Source organism: Exophiala bonariae (assembly GCF_035927105.1).
Source record: "Exophiala bonariae strain CCFEE 5792 chromosome Unknown scaffold_23, whole genome shotgun sequence".
In the NCBI taxonomy this organism is placed as follows: domain Eukaryota; kingdom Fungi; phylum Ascomycota; class Eurotiomycetes; order Chaetothyriales; family Herpotrichiellaceae; genus Exophiala; species Exophiala bonariae.
In genome coordinates, this window is record NW_027042498.1 from 245,253 (window position 1) to 272,592 (window position 27,340).

A 27,340-nucleotide genomic window follows, 5' to 3' on the forward strand; every position below is an offset into this window, starting at 1 on the left:
GCTGCCACGGCACTTCGAAGAGAGGTCGTGGATGCCGACCAGTATTTTACTCAAATGACGGGCATGACTCTGTCTACATTTCGAAAAGCATATGGCGTAGAGGAGTATCGACGTCGTCAAGTTGAAGTGCTAAGAGATATGATGTCGCGACATCAAAAGGATTGTGTCCTCATTTGTGGACCACATGTCGTTGTTGGAAAAGGCAGAGAACTCTTGCAGAATTTCAGTCAACGCCACGCTATCATTTATGTCGGTCGGGAGGATGATTTGATCAAACAGTGCCTCGAAGTCAACAGCCAGGAACGGTTATTGGACGTCATTCACGAAATACATTCGGTGCACCATCAAATTTCCAATTTTGAATACTATAACCTTGCGGAGCAATGGGGAAGCGAGGCTCAATCGCCCGCGGAGATTGAGCTGCTTAAGATCCTGCCCGATCGTGTTTTTCGACGAAGATCATTCCAGACGCTGCAGAACACCAAAAATGACTTGGTTTGCTTTCTTAATGCTGCACTAGGGCTGAGATCGTCCGAGGATCCCTTTCATACCCTCCACCCTCTCGAGCCTGAAATGCGGCCGAACACCATGGCCTTGTCCATCCCGATTGACCAGGTCGAGTCACGAAGTGCAAATTTAAATGATCTCGAATGCGGCCTCGATGCAGTGGAAATTGTTGTCGATGTAACATTACGCTCATTGAATTCTATGATTGTGCCAGTGATGTGCGACAGGTTAGGCAGATCAATAGCAATTATCCGACGGCGTCTTGCGGTCCCTGTCATTTGCCATTTCAGCTTGGATTCTATCGAAGACAATCAACTTACTTCAGATTTTATGTCTGAATACTTTTCTCTTCTTCACCTTGGTCTTTGTTTCGCGCCAGAGTTTCTGACAGTTGACCTTCGGAGTTCGTCCGAGGATGTTCAACATTTGATATCATCAAGAGGTCGCACCAAAGTCATAGGCAACTTTTACGATCGTGACGCTGATAGTGGTTTCTGGACAGGGAAAACCCCCGAAAGGATCTATGGAAGAGCAACAGAATGCGGCTGTCATGTTCTCCGTCTTTACCGATTGACTCGGTCAAAATCAGAAAATTTCTCCTGCCTTACATTTATGTCGAGGATGAACAATAACTCAAATGGAATCCCGGTCATTGCATATAACTTGGGCATTTTGGGCAGCCTTTCGAGCGCTTTCAACACCTTCCTAACACCGGTGATGCATCCACTGTTACTGGCTGATAAGTCTGCGGAAGGAAGAATGGCTCCCTTACCAACCGCACCAACGATCACGATGTGTGATATTCAACGTATCCTCTATTCCACACATACTCTGAACGCGCTCAAGTTCTATGTATTTGGCTCGGACGTCAAGTACAGTCTTTCGCCTGCCGTGCATAGGGCTGGATTTCAGGCATGCTGGACACCTCACACGTATGATATTCGTCAATGTAGTTCTTTAGAAGATGTACGTGCTCTCGTACAAGACGAACGTTTTGGTGGTGCAAGTATCAGCATGCCATTCAAGCGAGAGATTGTCTCTTCAGTCGACTCTTTGAGCCAATCAGCAAGAGCAATTGGTGCTGTCAACACGCTGCTCCCTATTCGGCACCAGGCCGGCCAGCATTCACAGGGGCATCCATTCTCGAAATGCCAAAGGAACCAAGCTGGGCCTGTTACAGCTTTGCATGGGGCAAACACCGATTGGATGGGTATATATGCCTGTATATCCAGGTATATTTCTCCAGCGAATGCTCCATCCCCCCGGACAACAAGTCTCGTCATTGGAGCTGGTGGAATTGCACGAGCAGCAATTTATGCCATGGCACGACTTGGAGTGAGCAACATCTTCATTCTCAACAGGACCCTAGAAAATGCAGAGACACTAGCGAAGCATTATAACTCCAATGACGAAAGCCATTATGGTCTTCGCAATTCTAGTGCAAATTCAAGTGGTGCGTCGCCTGCGGTAAGAGCTGTCGTCCACATTCTTAAGTCCAGGGAAGACAGCTGGCCGGAGGATTACTCGTATCCCAGTATTGTTGTATATACGATACCAACACGCCAGGCCGGGAAAAGCGGTCACGCCGACCTAAGAGTACCGGAACACTGGCTTCAGAATAGCACAGGAGGTCTTCTTGTTAATGTAAGGCAAGAGACATTCATTTTGTCCCTGGCTGCTGACGATATTGCAGGTGTCATACCATGATTTTGAGCCGGCGACGGTGCATTCGACTGAGGAGGCTGATCGGAGGGGGTGGGTCTTGATAGATCCGATTGAAATCTTCTTCGAGCAAGCTGCAGCTCAATTTGAGCTGTTTACAGGTACCCCAGCTCCTCGAGGTGCCATGTGGGAGTCTTGCCTCCACCAGTACGGCCAAGATGTTTCGAAACACGTTGATGGCTAACGACGTCCAACGTATTGAGGGGAGCCTAGGACGAAGAATGAGACAGTTGATTTGTTATTACCCGGTGGTAATGAATGGACGCACTCCAAAGACTGGAGTTTTGCATCCCCAGTATATCGCTTACAATACTATTCTCAAAGTAGTAGTTTGTATGAAACGTTCTAGCCAGGAGTGTTAAATTTCATTCGACAAGCAGAAATTTCGGGTTGGGCAAAGGTTAACCTTTGGTTGTTTTGTCATTCATTTTGTGTCTAGATGGTCACAATCTAGGTACATCTGCATAATGTGGTACAACGAATGTGCTAGATGACCGAGATGCCTCCTCTATCGGGCCTTGGATTGACAATCATGCTTTCGTTAGCAGCTTGCTGCAAACATTTCCACATTCCTTGCTTGTCGGGTATTTGAAGACCATCATCTCCTACCCATGCTCTCCACTGGCGCTCCGCCTGATGGCCAATGACATGGGTGCCTTCAACTGTCCGCCATTTGTATGATTGGCCCAGTATGATATGCCTTGTTCGCCTGGGTTTATAACACATATCAAGTAGAACTCCTTTCTCTGATCGCCCAAGGAATTCCGTAAGTAGAATTTTCAATAATTTCTCCTCTGCCGTGACCGGCTCGGAGTCCGGTACAGTACCGATGATATAGGCGGGTGTCAGCAGTGCTTGAGCATCTTTTATGGATCTGACATGTGTGATATGAGGCGGAGAGTCATAATGCTTGTCGACATCTCGCTTGAGACCCAGCACCTCATTCTCATCTCTATTCAAAATGTATACATGATGACAGCCTAGTTGCGATGAAAGTGCATAGAGTGCGGCTCGCGCGGCACCGCCAGCACCGATGACAAGTGCAGTTTTGCGAGACGGTAAGGGCTGTTTGATGGAAGCCTCTAAAAGAGATCCGGAAATGCCACACCAATCGACATTGGTGCCCATAAGTTTGCGACCTGTCGTAGTATGGTATACACACACCGTATTACATGCTGCCAGAGTTCTTGCAAGTTCATCCACCTCGTTGAGTTCTCCTAAGATCTCGCCTTTATAGGGCATAGTAACAGAAGCCCCAGCACAAATATCTGATCGCAAAAGGTTCATACATTCTTCGATCGTGGAGCACTCTTTGGTACGGAAGGTCCAGGGAAGCTGAAGGGATTTCGCGATATAATTGTGCATTGCGGGTGCAACTGAATGGCCCGTGCCAATCCCAATGAGATATAGCTCGCGTGGTCTTGTGCTGAAATGCATTCCGATCCTTATCGCCTCCATCCTGCTACCATTTGAGGGTTTGAGGACAATGTTTTAAATACACGAGGCTAAGAGGGAAAAAAGGTGGTAGTGCATGGAAAATGCCACACTGGATAGCCATTTATGAGATGAGTTACAATGCCGATTAGCTATGCTCACTCTGTCACATGTAATGCTACCCAACCCCGATTCTATTACCTTACAACTTCACAACTTCCTACCGGTCAAAGATAATCCCGTGGTGCATTGTGCGCACAGAGTTGGTTTCCGCGCAACTTACCCAGATCAAAGGCCGTGTAGGTACTTCGAGTTACTGCTGGGCAGACGCGCTGGGAAGGCACTTTGAATTTTCATGTAGCAGTTCTAAGCTCTGTACAGGCGCAGATCTCCCTTGGTGCTAGTTGCACTCCACTATCTGTCTCTTACTGCGCAACATATTGAAGGACTTAAGTATTACTACCGGATTTGTTCATGATGCTGTAAGCCGCGGCAAATTCCTAGACGCAGGTATTGATGTCGACCTGGATCATCTCAGTTGTTCTGAGCAGGCGTTATATCTATGTAGCAGTCATTTTCCAAGTAAGGCATGTTGTTGCGCAGTTCTGGAGAGTCTTATGTTGAATGGTTGACTGCCATATGGCATTCGGGTGTACCATGACCAAGCAAAATGATGCGGAAGTTTTTAGTCCTAGACTGGCTTGCTCACAATTTTGTTGGGACAAACACACATTCTGACGGTAAAATCTTTGGACTCACATAACGAACATTGAGAAGATCCCGTAATACGCTACTCATTGAGCATTTCGGGGTTGCACTTCCATCTTCCTTTTCGACCACACGGATGAGTTCATAGCCGATACAACGGCGAATTGACTTACAGATCTTATTCAGTGAGCTTTTATATTGGAACACGTTCATTTCAATCTGAGGACAGTAAATCCCTTTTCAATTGTACGTTTCATCATGGCTGACTACGAGACTCGGCACTTCATCGACGGCAAATTCGTCAACGGAGAAAGCCCGAACACTTTTGACGTCGTTGTAAGTCTAAAAAAGATTTTGTGGTGTACAATAGAATTGACGCGAGCTTCAGAGCCCTGTCGATGGTAAGGTGGTTGCCAGCGTCCCGTCTGCCTCGGAACATGAAATCTCCTTAGCAGTCGCCGCGGCGACAAAAGCTCAGCCCGCATGGGCCGCTCTCGCTGCCAGCAAACGCGCAGGGATACTCAGGAGGTTCTCCGATTTGATGTCACAAAATGCTTCTAAGTTAGCGGAGGTAGGAAGATATTGTGGTTACGCTCAGGTCTAAGGCTGATAGTGACTGTAGCTCGATGCCATGTGCATGGGCAAGCCAATCTCTGCTCATCGCGAAGAGGTTGATACAGCTTGTAGCATTACCAATTTTTTCGCTGGCCAAGTCGAGCAGGCATATGGGCAATCGTCTCTGAATGTACCGAATCATCTGAATATATCGCTTCGCCAACCTTTCGGTGTTGTTGCCGCCATCGTTCCGTGGAACTTTCCCACCATGATTGTAAGTTAGCAAAGAACACAAGTGGGAAGACCATGGTTTCTAACCGCTATCGATGCAGTGGTGTCACGAAGTGCCCCCTGCGTGTGGCGCCGGTAACGCGATAATCTTGAAAACATCGGAGAAGAGTCCGTTAAGTGTAGGACATCCCCAATCAAACTTAGCCTCCAGTTGAACTAAGGACCGCAGGGTCTCCTTCTTGCTCAACTCGCACATGAAGCAGGTTTTCCTTCCGGCATTGTAAACGTAATATCAGGCGCTGGAGCGACTGGCGAGTTGCTCTCTTCTCACATGAAGATTCGGTAAGTTTATGTTTCGTAGTAGATCAGACATGTTTTGATAAGACGTTCAGGAAAATCAGTTTCACAGGATCGGTTCGAGCCGGACGAGCAGTCATGCAAGCGGCTGCCCGGTCGAACCTCAAGTCTGTTTGTCTCGAGTTGGGAGGAAAGTCTCCTCTCATCGTGTTCGCCGATGCTGATCTCCAGTCGGCAGCTGAGCTGGCAACAACGTCGATAACGTACAGTACGTTACTGAATCACTTGTGTGAGCCTTGTTGTATTTTCGCTGATATACCTCCAAGATTCTGGTCAAGTATGCACTGCATCTTCTCGTGCATACATTCAGCGCGGCGCCGCAGATGCCTTTAAGAAACTCCTGGTAGCTCGGTTCAAATCGCTGAAGCTGGGGCTCCCGACTAGTCAAGAAACAGACCTTGGTCCACAGGCCGATGCAGGACAGGCTCAATCGGTCGCCGTATTTTTAGGTATTGGAGAACAGAATGGAACTGTTCTAACAGGCGGGAAAAAATCGCGCATTGGACCCAACTACATTGAGCCAACCATTTTTACCGACATCCCGGATGAGAATCGCATTAACGTGGAAGAAGTCTTTGGACCAGTTCTGGTTTTGCATGAATTCGATACCGAAGAAGAAGTCGTGTCGCGTGCCAACAACACCGAATGTACGTTTCAGAAGATCCCAAATTCCTAGAAGTCAACTAACGAAGTTTACAGATGGCTTGTATGCATCTGTCTTCAGCTCCAACATCGATACAGCTCTTCGTGTTGCACGTGCTTTGGAGGCTGGCAATGTCGGAGTCAATTGCACATCACCGTTTGACTCGTACGAACTGCCATTCGGCGGTTACAAGTCTTCGGGTATAGGACGCTCTAAAGGTTCAAATGCAATTCTGTCCTGGCTCGAGGAGAAATCTGTGTACATTAGACAAAAGCCGGCACTTGGAAAATAGGGAAATCAAACCACCGACTAGGGCGTATAAGGCCACTAGACCTGCGCGCACATAAGGGCAAAGTATGTGTACCAAAGTTACACTCCTTGAAACTAAAACACCGAGCCATGCGATAGAGTGAGCAACTCTGATTGCCAGCAAGGAAGGATATTTGGACTCACAAACCTTGAGACTAAGTCGAGCAGTGGCCTCAAAACATATACATAGCTCACCAAGAAAACGAATCTTCCACAACGTATGGTATATGAAAATGTCGAGGTGCCAGCGGCGTATGGGTTGGATGAAACAATTTCATAAGTTTCCTTAAGATAAGCTCATGTCAGATTGGGGGAGAAACCCAGCTAGATCACCAAACGCTTAGAAGCACGGCCTCTTTCAGGAGTTTTGACATGAGTATCCCATGAACAACAAAACCTTGTGGCTCAAAGGAGTGAACAACCAAACGATACTTAGTTACCAGTCTAGTAACGACTCCGGTCCGTTCAGATTAAAAAGGGGGTTTCTATTCCTTAGACATAAGACCACTATCTACGCATAATGCCCTCCATCAGCTCGAAGAATAATCCCTCTAATGATATGAAGCAATGGTCAATTCGACACAACCAATGAAGAAGGTGCACACTTACGTTTGGAAATCATTGAAATACGTCGAAGCAAAGTATAGAGTCGCCTTTGCAATATCCAGTGGTGTGCAAAGCCGTCCGACTGGTACCTCGGTCGCCGCAGTAGACAAGGACTCGGTCGTCGGTTCTTCGCCGATGAATTCTCGCATTAGGGGAGTTTCACTGATAGACGGCGAAACGGCGTTAAACCGGATACCCTTCCCAGAATACTCCCGCGCCAGAGAGCGAGTGATGACCTCGACGGCAGCTTTGGTGGCTGAATACCACATCAGTCCATTCGTCGGCTTGCAAGTAATACAGGATGCAATATTGACAACACTCCCTGAGCCCTGGGCGATGAAATGTGGTAGAATGACGTTGATGGAGTGGAAGATACTCTTCACATTGATGTCAAAAACTCCTGACACATCATGTTAGCGCGGAGAGGAAACCGGCTTTGTATTCCTTCTGGTGACCTACGGTCATACTCAGCTTCCGTCACAGTAAGCGTGTCTTTCTTCATATAGGTCCAGCCAGCATTGTTCACGAGGATGTCCAAGGTGCCAAGCTCTGATTTGGCGATCTCTAGAGCTCTTGTCCAATCTTCTTCTTTAGTGATATCGGTCTTTGCGAAGATGGCTTGTCCGCCCCCATCTTCGATGTCCTTTGCAACCCTGTAGATATAATCAATACACAGTAATGCGGCCAGAGCCGCAAGAGGGCCTTACTGTTTACCACCTGACTCATTGACTATCGATCTACATTAGCCTGGAGCGTTATTCGGTCCAAGAATCACAATGGTTTTGGTCGAACAGAATAGTTTTTCAAAGACCAGGGCAACTCACTATCTGCGACCACGATTTTGGCTCCTTCATTCGCAAACAATCTTGCGATACCTTCACCAAATCCTAGAGAGCACGGTAGCGTCAGTGCTTTGCTACCCGCATGAATGTTGTGTTTACCATACCGCTCGCGGCGCCGGTAATCAGGGCGACTTTGCCTTCAAGTAAGCGACTTGGAGCCATGATGCTTGAATGAGAACTAGAGGTTCGGCTCTGATGGCACTTTGATACTTCTCAAATGATATATCTCACGTGCATTGGTCGGCGTTAGCAGGTCGTCACCACTCATGAGGACGGCAGCAGCTTCCATTAGGATTTAGCCAATGCTTAGCCGCAATACCGTCATTAGGTTTTAGCCGCCCAGATAGCCGGAAGAATCTAATACCGTTGACAGCGGATTTTGCACCATGATATCAGCTTCCTTGGTCCCTCGAAAGATGATCGGAAGCAAGAGATACTGTGCGTTGCCAGCATGGCAAAATTCCAGCTTAGGTGGGGCATTCTTGCTACAGGTGGTATCGCGGAGACTTTTGGTCGGGACATCCTCCTTAACCCTGTCACCAGAGGCATCCACGACATTGAGCATGTCATCGTTGCCGCCGCGGCATCGTCTTCGCAATCGAGAGCCCGCACTTTTCTCGACAAGATTGGTGCACCAAGCTCCGCGGTTGCTTATGGCTCGTATCAAGAACTCACTCAAAATCCGGACGTCGACATCATCTACATATCGACGCCGCATAGCCATCACTATCAACACTGCATGCTATGTCTCGAAGCCGGAAAGAATGTTCTCTGTGAGAAAGCCTTCACGACCAACGCTGAGCAATTGAAATTGGTCATTCGAAAGGCGAGGGAGAAGAAGGTCTTTCTGATGGAAGCCGTAGGTTGATTATCTTCATTTTACTACCCATTTCTTAACAGCACTCGAAGGCATGGACAAGGTACTTCCCCCTTTCGCTCTATGTGCGAGGACAGATTAATTCCGGCGTGATCGGGACTGTCTACCGTACCTTTGCCGACCTAAGTATGCTATCAACTCCTGAATCGCTCCCGGACACGCACCGGCTAGTGAGTCCTAAACTAGCAGGTGGTGTATTGTTAGATACTGGCATCTACGCTTTGACCTGGATCTTTCAGACCTTGTTCACTACACAAGAGAACCCGGCACCCCCTACTGTTTTGAGTACTTTGCGCAAATACCGACTTGGTACGGACGAGCAAGTTGCGGTGCTATTGACCTTCCCAAGAGAAGTTGACGGAGACGCTCATGGTATTGCAACAGCAAGCGTTCGCACATCCACAGATCCAGATGGCAGGGGTACAGCGGGACCAGCAGTGCGAATCCAAGGCTCGAAGGGGGAAATCCAAGTCACACATCCTGCATTCCGCCCTACCCACACCAAAATCATTTTCACTGACGGTAAAGTCGAGGAAAAGGAGTGGCCACAGCCGGGCCCCGGACTGGGAAGTGGCTGGTATAATGGGTTTCGCAATGAAGCCGGGGGTGTTCTCAATCAAGAGGGTGAGGGCCACGGCATGTTCTGGGAGGCCGATGAGTGCGCTTTCGCACTCAGAGACGGTCGGAAGGAGAGCCAACACCAGAGTCTGGCAGAGAGCTTGCTCGTCATGCAAGTTATGGACCAGGTGAGGGCGCAGAATAACATTCTGTTCCCGGACGAGATCGAGACCACAGATTATCCAATAGCGATATAAAAAGGCTCATATTTGTTGAGTAAAGGGTGCATGGCCACCCTCTTTTAAATGCTCTGCCACCTACAGGTCCCAGAGTTCAATGTACATAGCAGGCCTCCAAAGTCCTCAAGCAATTCATTCACTTGACCCAGGGTTTTTGATATTGTGGTACAAGGAAACTGCATTGATTGGAAGTTGGCTTCAACTGACGCAAACGATCCTCTTGCTAAGTCTAGTGACGTACCCGTTTCCTGGATTTCAAGCCCCAGTTGCCTCCAGCAGTTCTCCCCAGCCCAGTTTCTCCCACACTGTTTTGTATGACAACTCAGCGCGATTGGCATAATGGCTTGGAACACTCGAATCCGACTGCCAGAGGTGTCGCGAGAAAGTCTCCATGCTGATCCAACCACGATAGCCCAGTTCGTTGACAATTGCACGTACGACACTTAAGACTGGCAGATATCCTCCAAGATGCTCTTCGCACGGGAAAAGCCTTGCAGCTCGTGACCACGTCATCCGACACGGCTGGCCTTCCACATAGAGGGGATGTCCTGCTACCAGCGGATCCGATAGCTTCTCCGCATCAGACAGCTGTACATAGAATACCTTGTTTGGGTCAACGTCGCGTACAAGGCGGGACAGAGAAGCAGCAAGTTTCGCATCTGCATCTGGAATCATTCCCCCAGGGACCGAGGGGTCGCCCCAAACTCGACCAGCAATGTGGAAAGTGTCCAAGCAGAGCCCAAAGTTGGGTCTGTCGACTGCTTTGACGATGTCCCAGCTCTGCTCCCATGAGTCGCAATGAGTACCCCATGCAACACTCTCATACGCAATGCGGACAGGTGGGGAAGCGCAGAGGGCAAGTTCAGCGATTTCGACCAAGTCGGCAACGACTCTTCCAAAGTTTCCAGTTGTGCCCGAAAGCATGAAATTGGAAGGCATCTGAACAATATCGCAGCCAAGCGTATGGGCAAGTACGAGCCAATGGGACCATTTGCGAATTGCATGCTGGTGCGCCTCTTTGTCGAGGAGACCTTCGTAGGAATGAAACGGTTGCAGAACAATAACAACAAGATCCAAAGCATCACATTGCTTTTTCACATCCTCTGCGGCCTGAATCAAGGCAAGCTCTTCAGGTTCATCCAAGGGTACTGCATTTCGGGTTGCGTGTTGAAGTAATGCTTCGTAGCAGATTTCGATGCCCTTAATGCCATGTCCTGCCGCTGCCTGCAGTATTGCCTCGATGCAATGCCCGCCTTGGGGTTTCCCAAGACTTGAGCTGGCAGTGGCCAGTTCTAAACTATGCACCATGTTCGCGCTCCACTGTACGGGAAATGGCTCTGCTAAAAGTTCACAGTGGTTATGAGTTCTCCTGAAGATCTCCGCCGCGTTGAGATATCCCACGAGCCATTATTGTGAGTCCTGAGGATCGGTGTTTAGAATTGCCGATAGTGGTAGCTGGTATTCCGGACCGCCTCAATCTCGACCCCTCGGCCTTTGTATATCATGAGGCTTCTCAATTTGTGCTGTTCTGTACCCGGCGTGTGATTCAACTGATGCAGGCGGACCTGATAACACCGGCTAGGCTCACTAATATGGCCTGACTCGGTGATGTGATGAACTCGCAGATCTTTTCTGTAAGGAGGCTAGTCCCTCTCATGATCTCAGCAGTTCGAAGGATATATCCGTACGGTTGTGATTTCATCCGACCCAATCTTAGTGACACACCATGCCGGGCTCCTGAGCTTTCTGTCTCGCAAGGCTGCGAGGCCGCGAGGTTGAGCCGTTTACCTACCTAGGTAACCTTCCGATGTCGGACGCGTCGCTTTGCGGCGAATTTTCCGCACCTTGGCACTGACTGCACTGACTGCACTGCCACTTACTCTGATCACCAAATCTTACTTTGTTCTCAAACCTGTTACCTGGACCAGAAGCGAGGCGTGTCACGCTGTCTCAAGTCCATCTCCCTTCATTACATCTCCCAGCATCCAAATGACTACGCCCTGTTCTTCTGAAGCCCTTCCTGCTATTTTTGACTCCCTGACATCTGCATTTCAGACTCTTCTCACAAGCCTTCGAGCACATCGGGAACTTCAGAAGATCCTGCGCCAGAGGCTTGATTTTGCCGCAAATGAGGTATGCATTCTGTCTTTCTTTTACTCTGCTTCCCATCTGGTTACGATGAGTGTCTTTTGATTAGCTCTAGATCAAGAGTTACTTCTGTAACGATGAGCGACATTTGCATGTATTACCTGAACCACCTCTCTCAATTTACAGTCTCTTGCCATTACTTTGTGATCTCCCTGACTAATGCTATGGCTCACAGTACGAAAAACTCATAGCCGCAGACGGCAGTGCCTCTGAAGCCTCAGTTGCTGCTAGTCAAGTAGCCAAACTTCTACGGGCACCATTGCCGGACCCTGAAGACCCCGAGAAGTTGGACGTAGTCAAGAAGGCAAATTCTCATCTACGGAGGAACAAGATGGCCAATCCCAAAGCAAACACCAACATTGCCCGATGTCCAGTGAAGCATGTGACCTTGGATCCGGAAGACATGGAGAGAGACTTCACAACGCCGGGAGTCCAAGGCAATCTAGGTTGCCCGTTCGCAAAGATGACGTCCGATGGGCAGCTACATACCCCGAGTAGCTGTGAAGATCCTATTGCAGCTGAATTCCATCCAGACATTGCTTCTGCAAGGTCGGTTGCCACTGAACAGCGTCCAGGCCAGTGTCCCATACGCTTTCTCGACCAACACTCCCCCGAGGAAGTCGCGCAGTATTTCGAGAATCACAAACATGAAATTCCCCGAAGCCATGAAATATGTGTGAGAAGGTACCAGGGAGACGAGACTAGCGTGAGGCAACTCGATGCAAAGTACGGCAACTTGGTCAATATGATACAAGGATTAGGCGTCAAACACAAGGCTTATCTTCCTGGGAAGGATCGTGTTGAAGAGCAGGAGCATGCACCCGGACGTACAGTCGAGACCTGGAACGATGATGTTGATTCGTATTCAGAGCCCACACCCCCGACACATGAAATCCAAGTCGAAGACGAGGATGCTAGGTTATCACGCTTTGAGAAACCTTTGAGAGAGATTCGAGTTGGTGAGTCTCCGAGTCGGCCTTGGGGTATCTCTGTACCCCCTGATAAAGAGCCCACCCCGAGTGCTCTGCAGTCCGATGCGGGGGTTGATCACCCTGAACTAAAACCCATCCAAACATCACCCAAAAGTCAGTCGCGCAAGTGTCCTGTGGATCATAGACAGGCGGCCACTACCTCCCAGACTGCTCCAAAGGAGAAAGATGATACACGGGAATTACAGAACACACCCACCCAGATCATCTTCAATGGTCCCGTCTTTTTTGGCTATTCGGCCGAGCAGGTGGCGGTCCTGCTGCAAAACACAAACTTGGGCAGCACGAAGCCACCTCCTGCATGAGGCTTTGGGAGCTGCCTAAGTCACTCTTACTATCACTTGTAATCATCTATCACTTTTAGCGTTCTGAGCGACAGCATCACGATTGAAATGAGACAAATGTATTTCTATTTTATGTTATGGACACTCAAGAATGTAGAACGCAAGGAGTCATTTTGCCCATGGAAGGAGAGCCCGAAGACAAACCCGAATCAAAATGAACTATGAAGGTCCTCGTGAAGATTGTTCTTGCAACGAAGTGTGATAAAAACCACCAGCTCGAGCTAACCGGCCCACAGAATGCAGAACCTGAAAGCCACGACCATTCCCGAAGGTCTGGAGCTCCGTAGGAGAAAATGCCAAAGCAGCTGGAAAGTGATGTTGCGGTGTTTGAGACGAGACCATCCGGGGAGACATGCCTCAAAAGAAGACTCACCGTTTGAGAGACCAACCGTGATCAACTATTTTGTTGTGAATCATCACCCTGTTATCAGTGGTCTCCCCTTTGGCTGTCATGGATATTTTCATAACAGTAATGAAGAATTCAAACATACCTTGCTCTTGGGACTTACCTTTGAATTGTGGAATGCAGGGAGTGTTGGCGAGACTTTGCAGACCCGAGCACGTTTGATATCATGAAGTGAGATTAAAATTGGTAAAATTCAAGTTCGGGAGAGAGAGGTGGAAGGGTGAGAGAGGTTTATATAGACTGGTGCAAATGGAGATCCGAAAAGTGAAGTGAGAGCCAGATGTCTTGGCGCGATGAGGCTGGGGTACTGCCAAGACTCTTCGAATTCCAGAAGTTGCAGTGGACGCTTTCAAGTTCGTCTCATACTAGTCACATACATATTTGAGCTCGTGAATCCTTTATTGTGTCGAATCTTGGTGCGGGGATGACTACTCCCGGGCCTGTACGAGGTACTCGATGCGCACGGGAGGAATACACAATGTCTCGCGCCAACACAACAAGCATCTTCCTATCAATTGCATAAACTTCCAAGAGCACCTTGAATCTGACATCACCTCCTACCCAGTTACGCAGGTAAAATGTCATCCCTCCTTATTTGGAGGGAGGAGGAGAGACCACATAAGCGAGAGGAGTAACGGGGTCAAGGTAGGTATTGATGCTGGAGAACTCTTGGAAGCTAAGAATGCTAACTGTGTAGATCTTGCCCAAGGCGCTGGGGGACCACCATATGTAGCAAACACTATGAAGTGGCACTATCCTCGCCAAAAGTAAACCCTGGAAATCCATTCGCTCTTATCTCAGCAAGAGCTGTCCTGAATGTGCCTAACCCTCCAAAAAACACTCGTGGAGACACTTTTTTGCCAGGAATATTCTCACCAAAGAACCATGAAGGAGTCTTGGAGAATAGTGTCGCATTTGCAACTTGCGTAGATGCCTTTAGCCATTCTTCATCAGCCTCCTTAGTGCTCTCTATCACCCCAGTGCCCTGCCCGGTCTTCCGAATCTCCTCTGCGTGCGCTATCAAATCGGCCAAAAACCGTGCGCCTTCTTCTGCCGCTGGTGGGTTGTTGGAGAAAGGCGCCCCTGGCCCATTGGCGATAAGCAGATTGGGAAAGTCTGAAGTCGTGGCACCATGATGCGTCCTGGGACCATCAGCCCAATGCTCTTCCAAGCTCTTCCCTCCACGGCCCTTGAAATTAATGTTGTAAAAGCTGCCATCCAGCGCGTCGAACCCTGTTGCAAAGACTATTAGATCAACCTCATGTACCTGCTCATCGCTTGTTATGATGCCTTCAGGGGTGATCTCGACGATGGGTGTGTCCTTCAAGTCAACAGCAAAGACATTATCCTGGTTAAATCGTTCATAGTATTTGTCATCCGTCAGTGGTCGTCGAGCGAACCAGTCAGACGAGGTAAGCACTTTTGCTTTTTTTGGATCCTTCACGATCTCCTTGATCTTCCTATGGATGAAGCTGATCGCTTCCTTATTTGCCGCTTCATCGGTGGCAAGGTCTGAAAATCCTCCAAAGAGGAATCGGAATCCATTGCCTTGATCCCAAAGATCCTGAAAAATTGCTTCCCGCTCCTCATCGGATACGGAAAAGGTTGGTCTTGCAGGTTCCACGAATCCAAAGGCTGTTGCTGATGCAAAAACCTGGTTCCAGATCTCCTCATACCGGTCATTGATCTCTTTTCGCTCCTCCGGGAGTACAGGCCGAAGGGATGCAGGGAGCACGTACTGTGCGTGTCGAATGAAATGCGTAAGAGCTTTTGCTGATTCTGCTAGGGCGCTCGAAAGTTGTACGCCGGAGGCCCCGCTTCCCACAACTGCAATTCTCTTGTTTTTCCATTGGATTTCTGGGGTCCACGACGCACTATGACTGATTACTCCCTTGAAAGTATTTAGCCCAGGAATATCTGGTAAATATTTTTTGTGCACCAGGCCAATACCTGTCACTAAGTAGCGAACCACAATTAGCTCACCAGTACTGACTTTCGCCTTCCACGTGTTCGAGGATTCGTCCCACCTGGCTTCTTTCAATTCTGTGTTGAACTGAATATGTTGATACAGATCATGCTTGCGAGCCACCTCCTGAAAATATGCCTGGAGTTCCGGTTGAGTGAGATAGTTATTCGGCCATGGCGAATCCTTCAAGAGATCTTTGTCCCACGAATAGCGATAAACATGGCTCTCGACATCGCTTCTAGCTCCAGGATAGCGATTCCAGTACCATGTCCCACCAACATCTGCTGCTGAATCAATGGCCTTCACATTGAGGCCAAGCTGTTTGAGCAGGTACAGTTCATAGAGCCCAGCGAAGCCAGTCCCCACGACCAATGCATCATATTGTTGTTCTACCGCCATCACTAGTTTTCTGCTTGTGGAAATATGGATCGAATATTCCAGTTATCACCGGATCGTATGAAGGATGGGAGGCACCTTGGCCAGGGGGACAAGTCCAAGATCAAATACTCTTTGACAGGAACAACCGCCCAGGGAGGTCTTCATGCCGAAAGGAGGCATTGCAATTCATTTTCCTTCTCAATAGCACCCTTCCTTATCTGCAAGCGGGACCCTCACGAGAAACGCGGTTCTGCTCACTATTGGGCAGCCCAGCAACGTGGAGGCGTCCACTGCCTCTAGCCTTGCTTCTATATTCGTCGCAAACCTCCTCATGGACTGAGTCGGAATCCACTGAAACCCAGCACCCACTAAGCGAATTATGCACCAACTGAATGGATAACCTTTTGTAACGATCGAACTTTTATCCGTTTGGCCGAAGGAGCAAGCCTAGAAGTGGTATCATTTGAGAGGCAAGTTGCTTCATCAATCATTCATGGCATGAGGGAAGTGCGGGAGAGATTTGGGGGGATTACGTCTTTCGGACATGCGATGTTATCATCGCCTTACCTAGTTTCACTTGTGTGGCCAGGTCAGAACACAACCTCAAAATTCCAATCGTCGTGATTGTGTCGTATAAGTCGCCGTCGTTGCCTGTGCTGATTCGTTTGCAACATCGCCTCTACCTACGAGTAAGTTACCTCCCCCCCGAGTACTGAGGATTTGATACTAGCAATCTTATGCCAAGGCCGGGCTTCCCAATCCAACACTTCGTGTAAGCAACTAGGAGCCGGACACCTGAATCCTTTGAATACCTTACGTAAGGTAATTGCGTCGTCGTGGGATCATGTCGCGCGAGGCAGCGCATCTTATGTTCCGTTATAAGATCATGGATATCAATCATCCACTTAGTAAACTAAGTATCTGGACAGCCAGTGATGAGATTGTTCGGGACAAGGCTTTGTCCCCCTTGACGACAAGATTCAAGCTGACCATTTTCCCTTCAGCATCATGCTACAATCCACAAAGCAAAGATGGCAAATCCTACGTCAGGATGGCACTGTCCAAAATCTATGCTATGTGTCGGGTTGCTTCCTTCTATCAAAGTGTTTCATTTGCTTTTAGTACATGCCTGTCATGCTATGGTCTTAGGATGACACCGAGCCCCTCGAACTTGCCCGCCTTGCTGGTTGCTCCCCCTTGCGCTGAGTCTGCGTGCGGAGAGTGTGACGCAACGCCGAATACGCGACTCCAGGGCCCGTGAAAGCAGGTTCATTTTCAGAGCGTAAGATCTCCCCTTGCGCGATAGTATTCGAGACAGATCTGTCTAGTGCAACCGTAGGGAGGCTGACTTCTGACGAAAGTATTGACGATCGAGCTGCGCTCTCCCTTTGACGGGGCCTTTTCGAGCTTCCATCGCCAGTGACCTGGGCCATGCGTGGAGGTGATCTCGTCGTTGTGGTCTTGTTTTGCGTTCCTTGGAATATCGCTTTGAGGGCAGATGACCTTTCGTAGGATGAGGTGGGACTTGCTTGAATATCACTATCTGTGTCGCTGGTTTTTTCAGCTTCCCAGCCATGAAATTGAGCGGGCATAAGAACAGATGATCTTCGGTTAGGTGAGCGGGAACTTTCTTCGATGTAGCTATATTCTTGGATGTAGCTATCTGTGTCACTGATTTGTGCAGCTTCCTGGTCAAACCGTTGAACGGGCATGGGAAGAGGAATCTCCTGTAGCAGCGTGTGATGGTTATCCGGAGCACGCTGGTGCGAGCTAAGGTCATGAGAGTAGCGACGAGGGCGAACCAGTGGGGATTGTTTAGCGTCGATATCGTCAGAAAAACGACGAGCCAATTCAGGGATCGGGTCGCCTTGCTGGACAAAGGGATCATCTGGGTCGCGATGAAAGTTGACCAAGGAGCCCTGCGGGATCTCCACCTTCCTGTCTTTGTCGCCCGAAACACTACTGGGGATATCAATCCCGAGTCGATGGTCGTCTTCCTGTCCTCTTTCCCTGGATTTGCGCTCAGACTCCACATCAAGAAGCATGCGCTCCAACTGTTTTATTTCGCGATCAAAATCTGGCCTAGCGCTAGCATGATGGCGGTAGTGATCAAGTAATGATCTCGCGTTGTGCGCGTATGCGACTAAGTCTTGGGTAATCTCGGTGCTCAGGGATACCGGAAAGCTGAAAAACTGGGACACCATCTGCGAAGAGCGAATTATCCATGGAATTTCCAACGGGCGTTGGGACAACATGGCCCGACGTGCATCCTCTTCCTTGGTGACACCGAGAACTATTTGCTGAATGCCTTTGGGCATCTGGAGGGCTCTGGTGCTATCAAAGTGGACTAACGAGCTTGACGCCATCAAAAGGCCATTTCGGCATAGCTGCTCAATGCTGTCTCGAGAAATTTTGAAGTTGAGTTCTTTAAGATATAAATTGTAGAGCTTGACAACCCTCATTGCCGTTCCTGGATGCCAGTAGGACCAGACGCGAAGAAGAGAGATGGAATTTTCCGAAAGGCCCTGTGAAATGGTTCGAAATAACGGAGTGAGCCGATCTCCTAGCCATGGCCAAAGTCCAGGTGCATCAAGTGGCATTTTTTTGTTTTGCAGTACAGATATAACATGATGCAGAAAAAGTGGCAAACCGTCTGTTCTCTCATGGATGGTCAATGCCCCTGCTCGCTGCTCTTGCGTCGGAAGGTTTTTAGCACCTGGTACGCTGAAGATGAGTTGGAGGCTATGTTCCTTGGACATGCCATCTATACGCATTTTGGGGATTCGAAATTCCTCTGTCATTATGTTCTTGAAGAAATTTTCGTCCCGCGTGGTGAGCATGGTACATCCTATAGCTTGACGCAGGATCATGCGCCGAAAATAGTGAAGCCTACCGGTGCCAGTGCTAAAAGAGTGATTCATGTTATCAAATACCACGAGCCACTTTCCACGCCGAGAAAACCACATTAAAAGCCGTTCGAGAGCGAGCGAAGAATCTTGCACGTTGGCAACATCTGTAGCTTTGAAGATGCTGTCAAAACCGTTGACAGTGGTTTCAGCGGTAGAACAGTCTATCCAGAATATGCCACCAGGATACTTGGAGTTGTATTGCCGGATGTACTCCATGGCGAGATGAGTTTTTCCAACGCCAGGAGGACCCCAGATCAATACACCTGGTACACCCGACGGCGGATCGAGAATACCCGCGATCCTTGCCAGGTAGTCGGTAAGCCCCACTGTGTAGGTCTTGAGCTCTCTTCCAGTTGGTAATATAATCAGAGCATCCTTCACAGATCGATTACGCACATCATATATTACAAGATCTCGTTGCTTTTGGCTGAGCTCCGGCTTGATAGCACTCCAGTCCTCGTCTTGAGCAACTTCAGGAACATTCTCGACTTCAAGTTGATAAGAGTCATGTCGATATTGATTCCAGACTCCCGCTAGCTGCTCTAACCATTGAAGGACTGTATCATTGACGTTTTCAAACTGAAGCGTAGTTTTGACCATGTCAATGAAGCAAGACACTTGATGGTTGACGGCGGCCTCTCCGGTCATTTCACCTTCGGTATACAGTGGAATTCGATTTTGGATTGATTTTGTGGTGAACCGATAGTAGGTGTGCAGCAAGTACTTAAGATCAAATACTGCGTCTGGTTTCGGCCAGGTGCTCGCCCTTCTCATCTCCAAGAACACGACATAGTATACGTCAGTGGTGTTCAAGCGTTCTGTACGGTTGACATCGATGGGGAGCTTCTCGATATCCCCACCAGGTATAACACCTGGTATGTGTACCATCATCCGTTCTAAGTAAGCCATAGGGAGTTTGCCTTCAACGCCCTCAGGAAGGGCTATGTTGTCCATAAAACCGTCAAGAGGGGTAGTCGTCATACCTCGCAGATCTGAGTTACTGGAATTGGAATTTAGTGCCTTCGCGGAGCTTGCTTCCGAAATGACTCGCAATAGACTATCAGTTTGGGATGACCGTCTTTCCGAACCTTGAAAATTGCCAACAGATGCACTGGAATCTCCAAGCTGTTCTGCTCCTGCGCCATCTGGAGCGTGATTCCTTGGAAGGGCGAATAGCGCGATTCGTTCTAGATGTCGTCCTATGTGATGTTTTAGGTGATTTGTTGGCCGGCCACAGAGATTGCATTGTTCATCGAGGCGTGGGACCCGACGAAGAAAGATTTCCGTCTTCGATGTGTCTCCATCGTGTGAGAAGGACGTAGAGTGGACTGAACTCATGTGGTCGCGGAAAGAGGCCAAACTGTTATAATTTGGGTGAGTTGGTATGCCACAGAAATAGGCCGAGTAGTGCTGAGACTCGTGACTAAACCAGTCATCCCGATTGTCAAACATCTGGTCAGGCTCTGTGCATTTTTCATACGTGCACACATATGGCGCAAGATCTCGCATGAGGTGCTTTCTTGTACCAGTCAGCTTGACTACAGAGAGCGGAAGTGTAAGTACTTACCTCCATGCACGATCAGACCTTAAGTGTTTGAAAACTCCACAATAAGGGCAGACAAAGTCGGACAATTCTTGACCTTGGCGGTCTTTCGGTCTTGCTGGAAGAACTAAATGCTCTTCTACTACAGTTGGTGCAATAGACGATGCTTCGTCCGCTTCCGATATGGCACTCGACAGGAGATGGTCGGTATCGAGTGGCTTGGAATCTATCGGCCGGAAAGTTGATGCCTTCAAACTCGACTTCGGAAGACTTCTAGGCTGTTTTTGAGTATGGTTGTCACTTTCAGGAACAGTCGGGTCATTGGGCGATAAGTCAGAAGCATGATGGATCTGTCTTTGGAGATGGCTAGCCTCCCCAGACTGGACCGCTTCTCGCTGTAGGTCATCGTTGTACAACTGACGATAGCGCAGGATGCGACGCCTATTGGTCACCAATTTGCCGAGCCGGGAAGTAATGCTATCTTTGGCGTTTGGGAAGGCATCGTGGACAAATCGTTGGTCGAAGTAAGAGTACATATTGAATTCGCCGTCGTCGGTTCTTTCGTACCTCTTCAGACGGTTGTAATTTGCTGGCTCACGGACTGGAATTCTGTACAGATACGTGATGGCCATCTCGATTGACGCCAAGGTCGATTCCAATCTCGAGTCCGAAGCAAGCCATTCTAAGCCAGTGGCCATCACTTGAGGCAGGGCAGAGTCACAACAATCGCCATCCTTTGCCGAAGTCGTATCGCCATCCTCCTCAGAATCTGATAAAGTCCATTTCACATTCTCATGTGTTGTCAGGCCGTCATCTCCACTCGCTTCGTCACTGCTGGAAGAAAGGTCATCCTCGACTTTGCCACTCACATAGGATTCTGCATCTACCAAAAACTGGTGCAGCTGTTTCAATACATCAACAACTTTGTCGCGGTATTGCTGAGCCTCACGAAGTCGATAGTCCAGCGACTTTTTGTATGTCTGGCCAGTGTGGCTGGCACCGGTATTTGCTGCCCAGATTTTGTAGCGATCATAGTCATCTTGAATCTTCAGGTTCTTTGGGGAGATTTCTAAGATTTTGTCGAATGCAAGGCGGCATTGTCTGTCTTGCGCAGAGATGAAGTTCTCCATGATCTTGAAGCATGTCTCCCACGAAATCCATCAGCCTCACCCTACTTTGGTACCATTTCAGTTCACGTATAAGCAGGCCTGAGACTGGCTCGAAACTTGAGACTTGGTACAGCATACGGGTATGATCAACGTGGGGAAGATTGCATGATCTCTACATGAGTTCTGAGTCGATTAAAAGATGTCTAGCGACGGACAATGAACGGCTGAATCATTGAATGCGTTTCCCGCTGAATACTCCACCCGTGTCTACCATCGTTCTTGGTGGAAGCCGTTCTTTGTGCGAAGTCATCTATGATATCTCTTCCTGAGTCCTAACATCCCAAGGCCTAGGTATCTGTTGGGCCTCTGTCTACAGACAAGCATATGGTATGTCACTCACGAGTCTCCTACGCTGTGCAATCGTTGGGTATGGCGTGTCTCTACCCAATATTTCGATACGTACCTAGGCACAGTATGTTCCCCAGTAGGCGAAATTAGCCCTCCGGGTGGTGCCAGATACCGGGAGCGGGGTCGGCTGGATAAATCGTGGGGAACGTTGGCCTGAGGGCTGTCAGGCCCCACGGTCTCTACCTAAGTTACTAGTAGCTTTTAACTTATCAACCTAGTTTACTTAGTGACAGTCCACCCAACCACCTGGCCCTGCGAAACTCTTGCTGCGTCTGGTTATCCCACTTCCTGAAATGCTCTCTGGCTCAGCCTAACTGAGCACGCTTCCAACATGGACATCCGTCTCTGAAGGAAAACCCTGGCTTTGTGGTGGGATATGTTCGATACAGTATAGATTATACTAGCCAGCTCATCTGGTCTACAAATATGCCATGTCGGGCCTTGAAGTCGTGGGCGTTGTCCTGGGAGTACTTCCACTCCTCGTAGAAGGCCTCAAAGCAGTACGTCCCGGAATGAAGTATGAACCATATATATATATATATATGTGCTAACCTTCATAGTATCAGGAAGGACTCAGCACTGTCTCTCACATGGTCAAATATGAAAAAGCTATTCAAGGCTTGATCCTCCGCTTCAGCGTCGATGCCTCTCTTTATATGCATACTTGCGAACGACTTATTCGTCCATTGATGTTGGAAGTTGACGAGTGGTCAGATTTGGTAGACGACCCGGGCGGCCCAGCCTGGAAAAGCGAAGAGCTCGGACATCAGATAAGCGAGCGCTTGGGCACGGACTACATGACATACATTGAGGTTGCGAAGCGCCTGCATGCCCGTCTCATAAAATTTGCCGTCAATCTCGACCTCAATGTCTCGGCTGGTTTGAAGGTACTTACTGCCTTACGAGGAATGGACGTTTCGTGACTAACATGGTCTGTAGCCAAAGTGGATGACGCCACAGGCAGCAAGTCAATCCAGTCTGCAGGAGAAGTTCTTTAAACGAACCAACCAGACATGGAGGGGCCTCAAAGTTGGATTCAAAAACGGTAGCCTGATGAAAGCCTTGGAGCAGATCGAACTGGATCTCACACGTTTGGATAGGCTACTGGATGCGAATGAAAGAGAAGCCCCGGTGAGACTTGAGCGAAAGAGGCGTGGGAATGCCAAAATATGGCAGACCATTCGAGAGGCCGCGAAGAACGTGTATGGTGCCCTTGCTGCTCATTGGCAATGTCCACCTGGTCACCATCATGCTGCCAGTCTTAGACTTGAGACTCGTAAGGCCACGGAGATTGGAGAAGCTCCTCGGTTTGGGCTTATTATATCCCTCGATCAGGCTGGGTCACAAGTTCAGCAATTACTGTGGCGCGAGCTGGAGATTGAACCACAATTATCTGCTTCGTCAACCCAAATGGCTCCAACAACTGCTCCTAAGCTACCTGTCGGCACGTTTAAGGTCACCTTCATGACAGCTACCCCGAGCATTACGATTGCGCAAACCCAGACACACACAAGTTCCGATGGCATCATGGGAACCAAGATTGATGATCTTTGTGTTTGGCAGCAGACTCACTTATTGACCAAGGACGAATGTATCGGATTTCTCGAGCATCAACTCTGGCACCACCGTCTTTTCCAGAAGAAGATAGGTCATGTTAAACCCGATGACCTATGCTTACTTCCTCTGCGACAATGTGCTACAGGAGTGGGACTTCCCAGTGCAGCACCAACCCCCTTTGCAAGGGGGTTAAGCACGAAAGAAAAGTAAAGTCTATTCGCCACCATGTTTATGTGTACTGACCATTTACAGGTACCACATTGCAACTGTGCTCGCAAGCTCTGTTCTCCAGCTTGCCAACACCCCTTGGCTTCCTGGCTCAAGACTTGACTTGGAGGCAGTATTTTTGATGGACCTAAAGCAACGAGCACTGACAACAGCAAATCCATACATTCGCCGTGACTTCCCCTCGGTTACACAAGCACATAAAAAGCCATCGACACCTTTGATTGAGAACGAATTAGTCTTTGCTTTGGGCGTCATTTTAATCGAGCTTGCATATCAACAGCCACTGGCTAGTTTCAAGCTCCCAGGGGATGTGGACGACAACGGCAACGACTATGCTCACACCGATCTTCAGATCGCAACTCGACTGGTCAAAGATCTGAAGTCTATGGAGGGTGAGAAGTATGCAGATGCAGCTAGGAAGTGCGTCAAGTGTAACTTTGACGTTCATGATTACAGTCTTGATAATCTCGACTTTCAAGAACAATTCTACACAGGAGTTGTTTTGCCGCTGCAAGAGCTGCGGTCTCAACTGAGCTGAGAGCGACAGGTCATCTTTCATATGGCTTATGCACGATGGACCAACAACCTACCCGGCTCTTCATTGAGAATATAAAGGGTTCGAGATCAATTTGAAGCTACGACACACCTATGAGATGTCCTCCTTTTCACTAGAAGGTGGTGGGGGGAACGATATGCGCGAGCTGACACAATACCCCGTGGTCTTCTAGAATCTTGTGGACTTGATCACCAGCTAAAGTCTGAGTTTTTCTCACTATCGACTAGCCATCGACGATTTCCAATACAGGTTGATTCAGTCGCTTTTGGGTAAAGCGTACCACAGAGATCATGGTTCCGATGCTCCTATGATATGTTGGATACCTCTTGGGTCGAAATAATCCAATGAGGAAATAGCAGTGGGTGGCAGTACGCCCTGCCATTACCGACTTCTCTGCCTTGCCATCATATGGACTCTACCATGTAGGGCCAAACGCAAGTGAGATTTACTATTACGAGCGAAAAAACCCTAATGCATTAAGCACGGCAATTTACAGACTATTCAGTCGCGGGAAAGACCCAGGTGTAATTTATGAGCTGTCTAGAATGGCTGTGCAAGCATCCATCTCCCTGGGAAACAATCACAATGATATACGAATACGTGGGGCAATATCGAAACCTGTCATCCAGCGGAAGTACATAACCCCAAACACTTTTGCACAGAGACACTGTTAGGCCTCGGCATCTGAGTCGATGCGTGATTGCTGCCCAGGATTAATCTCTATAGCTTGATTTATGTGGCGCAGTGTTGTTAGCACCACATTCGAGACTTCATATTGCCCGGCACATTCAAACCGAGTGTGCCAAGGGAGAGTCCTTAAAAACAGGTGACGTTGTGGACGTTCTAGAAGACCAAGAGCAACTCCATGAGGATCCTATACGTCCTGCAGTCAGAACATGATGGCATGAAGAACTGGTGATGTAATCGCAGGATAGCGTGGAAAAGCGTGTCATGTTAAGCATTGAGGCAGATATGACAGTACTTGGGTTGTGACAAAAATCAATGATGGTGATGACCAAGAGATCAATGAGCCAACTCAAATGCCACCAGATCGACCCGCAGAGATCCCATCCAATTGATGATGCGCATGATGGGTTTCTTCTGTAGAATCTGGATGCTTGGTTGTTGATCACTGGTCCCCTTTCTGGGCTGTGCAGTGGGATTCCCCTCAAGAGGTCGAGGCGAGTTGACAATTTGGGCCTGAAGCGCGTCACTGGGCGGATCGCAGCCACCGGAATGCCAGGCACTCTTCTAGGCGCACTTGCCACCCACTCCCTTGTTAAACCTCAATCCCTCGATTGTCACTGCGCATACAATAGACTCCCATCCATTCTCTATCTCGGACTGTTTCATCTTTCGCGTTTCATACAAACGGACGCTTCTTCTCGACGTTTGCTCCGCACTCGATTTGTATAACCACACGACAATTGCATATTACACCGCTTTTATAAGTTTTTGGGTTTTGCAAGGCAGACTACAAGACTGATCGCATATCCACCTGGTACTGAGCGCATTCCTATAACATTTATTTAGTTGCAGGCGCACGACACGCCCTGTCTCCTGTACTCGAATCAGTAAACATCACGACACGATGAAGTTCTCCTTATCATTACTGACCGTCACGGTCTACCTCACATCCCTTATTGCCGCCGCGCCGCCCTCATCATCACCCCATACAGACCTCTCAACCCGAGACGCTTCGCCACTTGAGTCGTACAATGCGCTAGAAAAGCGAAAAGGCGGTGGTGGTGGCAGAGGAGGAAGCGGCGGAGGTAGTGGAGGCGGCGGACGAGGCGGCTATTCATACTCAGGTTCATCAATGGCGGGAGGTCGCACGATTTCCGGCTCCGGCACTCCCAAGGCGTATGGCAACAGATATACCGGCGGCGCCGTCGTACCGTACACGGCGGGCGCAAGCTCGCCGACCAGAGGCATCGCTCCCTACGCACTTGGTGTGGGCGCCCTTGCTTTCTTCCCGGGTCTCTGGCTCTACTCCTCCGTGTATGCCTACCCCTACGGCTACCCGTATCATTGGTACTACAATGGCCAGAACCATACCAGCAATGTTACCTGCCTATGTCAACGGTACCAAGTCTGTGGCTGTGACCCTACAGACAACAGCACATTCCTGGACGAGGTCATCCTCAATGGCACCGCTCAGCCAGTAAATTCGACGAATGTGCGTACGGTCGACTTTGGAAACGGCTCAGTCTCGACATTCATCAATGGTTCGCTAGAAAATGGCACCACCGCTGATGGCGGCACAGATCCTTCCAATGATGAGCAAGCCAGTCCTGCTGTCAAGGTGATGATTGACTTTGGTGGCTATTGGATCATGGTCGCCACTGTTGTTACTGGTATGTGGATGGCAGCATAAATGAAATACGTTTACTGCTTGAAGTATTGCAAGCACGTCTTGCCACGAATTGGCGATTTGTTTTACATTGGGCAAAGTATTTCTTCTTTTGCGGAAGCAATAAATGACTGTCAGGACAGGGAGGGCATTGCATCACGGGTTCTATGGCTTCAGTGATGTGTTCGTGGGGCTTGTCTTGGTTTTTGGCGTCTTTTGTTGATTCCCCATACGTTAGTACACCTGTGTCTTTCTCGGACTTTGCGAGATCAAAAATCAATATATATCTTTATTCAACAAATCTAGCCATCACTATCACTCCAGAAGTGTCATACCTAGACACTGAAACGGACGCAGAGCAATCATGGATTCCGTGTAGAGGCTAGGGTCGGACTCTGAAGAATAACCACGGAGTAAAAGATTCGACAAATGGAACGGTTTAGTACTTGATACCAAAAGCCATAATTTCCTTAGTCCTTCACTACTTCGTCGGTGTCGAGCTCTTTGGTATCAAGCCTCTAGCAGCTACGATATCCAGTATGTACCTAGGTAGGATTTGGGGGACAGAGTTGCGGGTTCCGATACCTGGCGGACCGATCGCCCTGGGCACGAGTTCAGGCTTCCAACCGAAAGTTGCCTGTCGAGAAGGCCTCCAGATGGCTGCCTATAATTAGGTAGATGGAAAAACAAAGGGAAGATGAACCTCTTCCCTCGATCGAGACATTGGGAATTGGGAACTGTTGCCTACCATAATAGTTACTGGAAGCTCTCGTTTTTGCTACCATGTAGTTCGGGCATATAATTCGGGCAGGAATAGTTGAATGATTTTCAATTTCGCCATACGACACACAGGCTCCA

General features: G+C 48.8%; 10 protein-coding genes across 10 annotated transcripts; 5 read left to right on the forward strand and 5 right to left on the reverse strand.

Moving 5' to 3' along the window:
• Positions 1 to 2,715: 2,715 nt before the first annotated feature.
• LTR84_006134 (uncharacterized protein) lies at positions 2,716 to 3,687 on the reverse strand (the record flags this gene model as incomplete). The annotated part of the gene is made up of 1 exon (XM_064849695.1): positions 2,716 to 3,687. The coding sequence occupies one exon, from the start codon at positions 3,685 to 3,687 to the stop codon at positions 2,716 to 2,718; it is 972 nt and encodes a 323-aa protein (XP_064703450.1).
• A 942-nt stretch (positions 3,688 to 4,629) lies between these two features.
• On the forward strand, positions 4,630 to 6,449 carry LTR84_006135 (uncharacterized protein; the record flags this gene model as incomplete). The annotated part of the gene is made up of 8 exons (XM_064849696.1): positions 4,630 to 4,707; positions 4,760 to 4,942; positions 4,994 to 5,200; positions 5,259 to 5,336; positions 5,387 to 5,499; positions 5,550 to 5,722; positions 5,781 to 6,161; positions 6,214 to 6,449. The coding sequence occupies 8 exons, from the start codon at positions 4,630 to 4,632 to the stop codon at positions 6,447 to 6,449; spliced, it is 1,449 nt and encodes a 482-aa protein (XP_064703451.1).
• Positions 6,450 to 7,071: 622 nt separating this feature from the next.
• Positions 7,072 to 8,076, reverse strand: LTR84_006136 (uncharacterized protein; the record flags this gene model as incomplete). The annotated part of the gene is made up of 5 exons (XM_064849697.1): positions 7,072 to 7,472; positions 7,532 to 7,725; positions 7,780 to 7,801; positions 7,897 to 7,959; positions 8,019 to 8,076. 5 exons carry the CDS (start codon positions 8,074 to 8,076, stop codon positions 7,072 to 7,074), a joined length of 738 nt encoding a protein of 245 aa, XP_064703452.1.
• Positions 8,077 to 8,365: 289 nt separating this feature from the next.
• Positions 8,366 to 9,606, forward strand: LTR84_006137 (uncharacterized protein; the record flags this gene model as incomplete). Its single annotated transcript, XM_064849698.1, has 3 exons — positions 8,366 to 8,777; positions 8,815 to 8,834; positions 8,869 to 9,606. The coding sequence occupies 3 exons, from the start codon at positions 8,366 to 8,368 to the stop codon at positions 9,604 to 9,606; spliced, it is 1,170 nt and encodes a 389-aa protein (XP_064703453.1).
• A 237-nt stretch (positions 9,607 to 9,843) lies between these two features.
• LTR84_006138 (uncharacterized protein) lies at positions 9,844 to 10,896 on the reverse strand (the record flags this gene model as incomplete). The annotated part of the gene is made up of 1 exon (XM_064849699.1): positions 9,844 to 10,896. One exon carries the CDS (start codon positions 10,894 to 10,896, stop codon positions 9,844 to 9,846), a length of 1,053 nt encoding a protein of 350 aa, XP_064703454.1.
• Positions 10,897 to 11,577: 681 nt separating this feature from the next.
• On the forward strand, positions 11,578 to 13,030 carry LTR84_006139 (uncharacterized protein; the record flags this gene model as incomplete). The annotated part of the gene is made up of 2 exons (XM_064849700.1): positions 11,578 to 11,721; positions 11,912 to 13,030. The coding sequence occupies 2 exons, from the start codon at positions 11,578 to 11,580 to the stop codon at positions 13,028 to 13,030; spliced, it is 1,263 nt and encodes a 420-aa protein (XP_064703455.1).
• A 1,184-nt stretch (positions 13,031 to 14,214) lies between these two features.
• On the reverse strand, positions 14,215 to 15,840 carry LTR84_006140 (uncharacterized protein; the record flags this gene model as incomplete). The annotated part of the gene is made up of 1 exon (XM_064849701.1): positions 14,215 to 15,840. The coding sequence occupies one exon, from the start codon at positions 15,838 to 15,840 to the stop codon at positions 14,215 to 14,217; it is 1,626 nt and encodes a 541-aa protein (XP_064703456.1).
• Positions 15,841 to 16,964: 1,124 nt separating this feature from the next.
• Positions 16,965 to 21,401, reverse strand: LTR84_006141 (uncharacterized protein; the record flags this gene model as incomplete). Its single annotated transcript, XM_064849702.1, has 2 exons — positions 16,965 to 20,247; positions 20,296 to 21,401. 2 exons carry the CDS (start codon positions 21,399 to 21,401, stop codon positions 16,965 to 16,967), a joined length of 4,389 nt encoding a protein of 1,462 aa, XP_064703457.1.
• Positions 21,402 to 22,378: 977 nt separating this feature from the next.
• Positions 22,379 to 24,111, forward strand: LTR84_006142 (uncharacterized protein; the record flags this gene model as incomplete). The annotated part of the gene is made up of 3 exons (XM_064849703.1): positions 22,379 to 22,675; positions 22,728 to 23,551; positions 23,598 to 24,111. The coding sequence occupies 3 exons, from the start codon at positions 22,379 to 22,381 to the stop codon at positions 24,109 to 24,111; spliced, it is 1,635 nt and encodes a 544-aa protein (XP_064703458.1).
• Positions 24,112 to 25,720: 1,609 nt separating this feature from the next.
• On the forward strand, positions 25,721 to 26,506 carry LTR84_006143 (uncharacterized protein; the record flags this gene model as incomplete). Its single annotated transcript, XM_064849704.1, has 1 exon — positions 25,721 to 26,506. One exon carries the CDS (start codon positions 25,721 to 25,723, stop codon positions 26,504 to 26,506), a length of 786 nt encoding a protein of 261 aa, XP_064703459.1.
• Between the last annotated feature and the right edge of the window lie 834 nt (positions 26,507 to 27,340).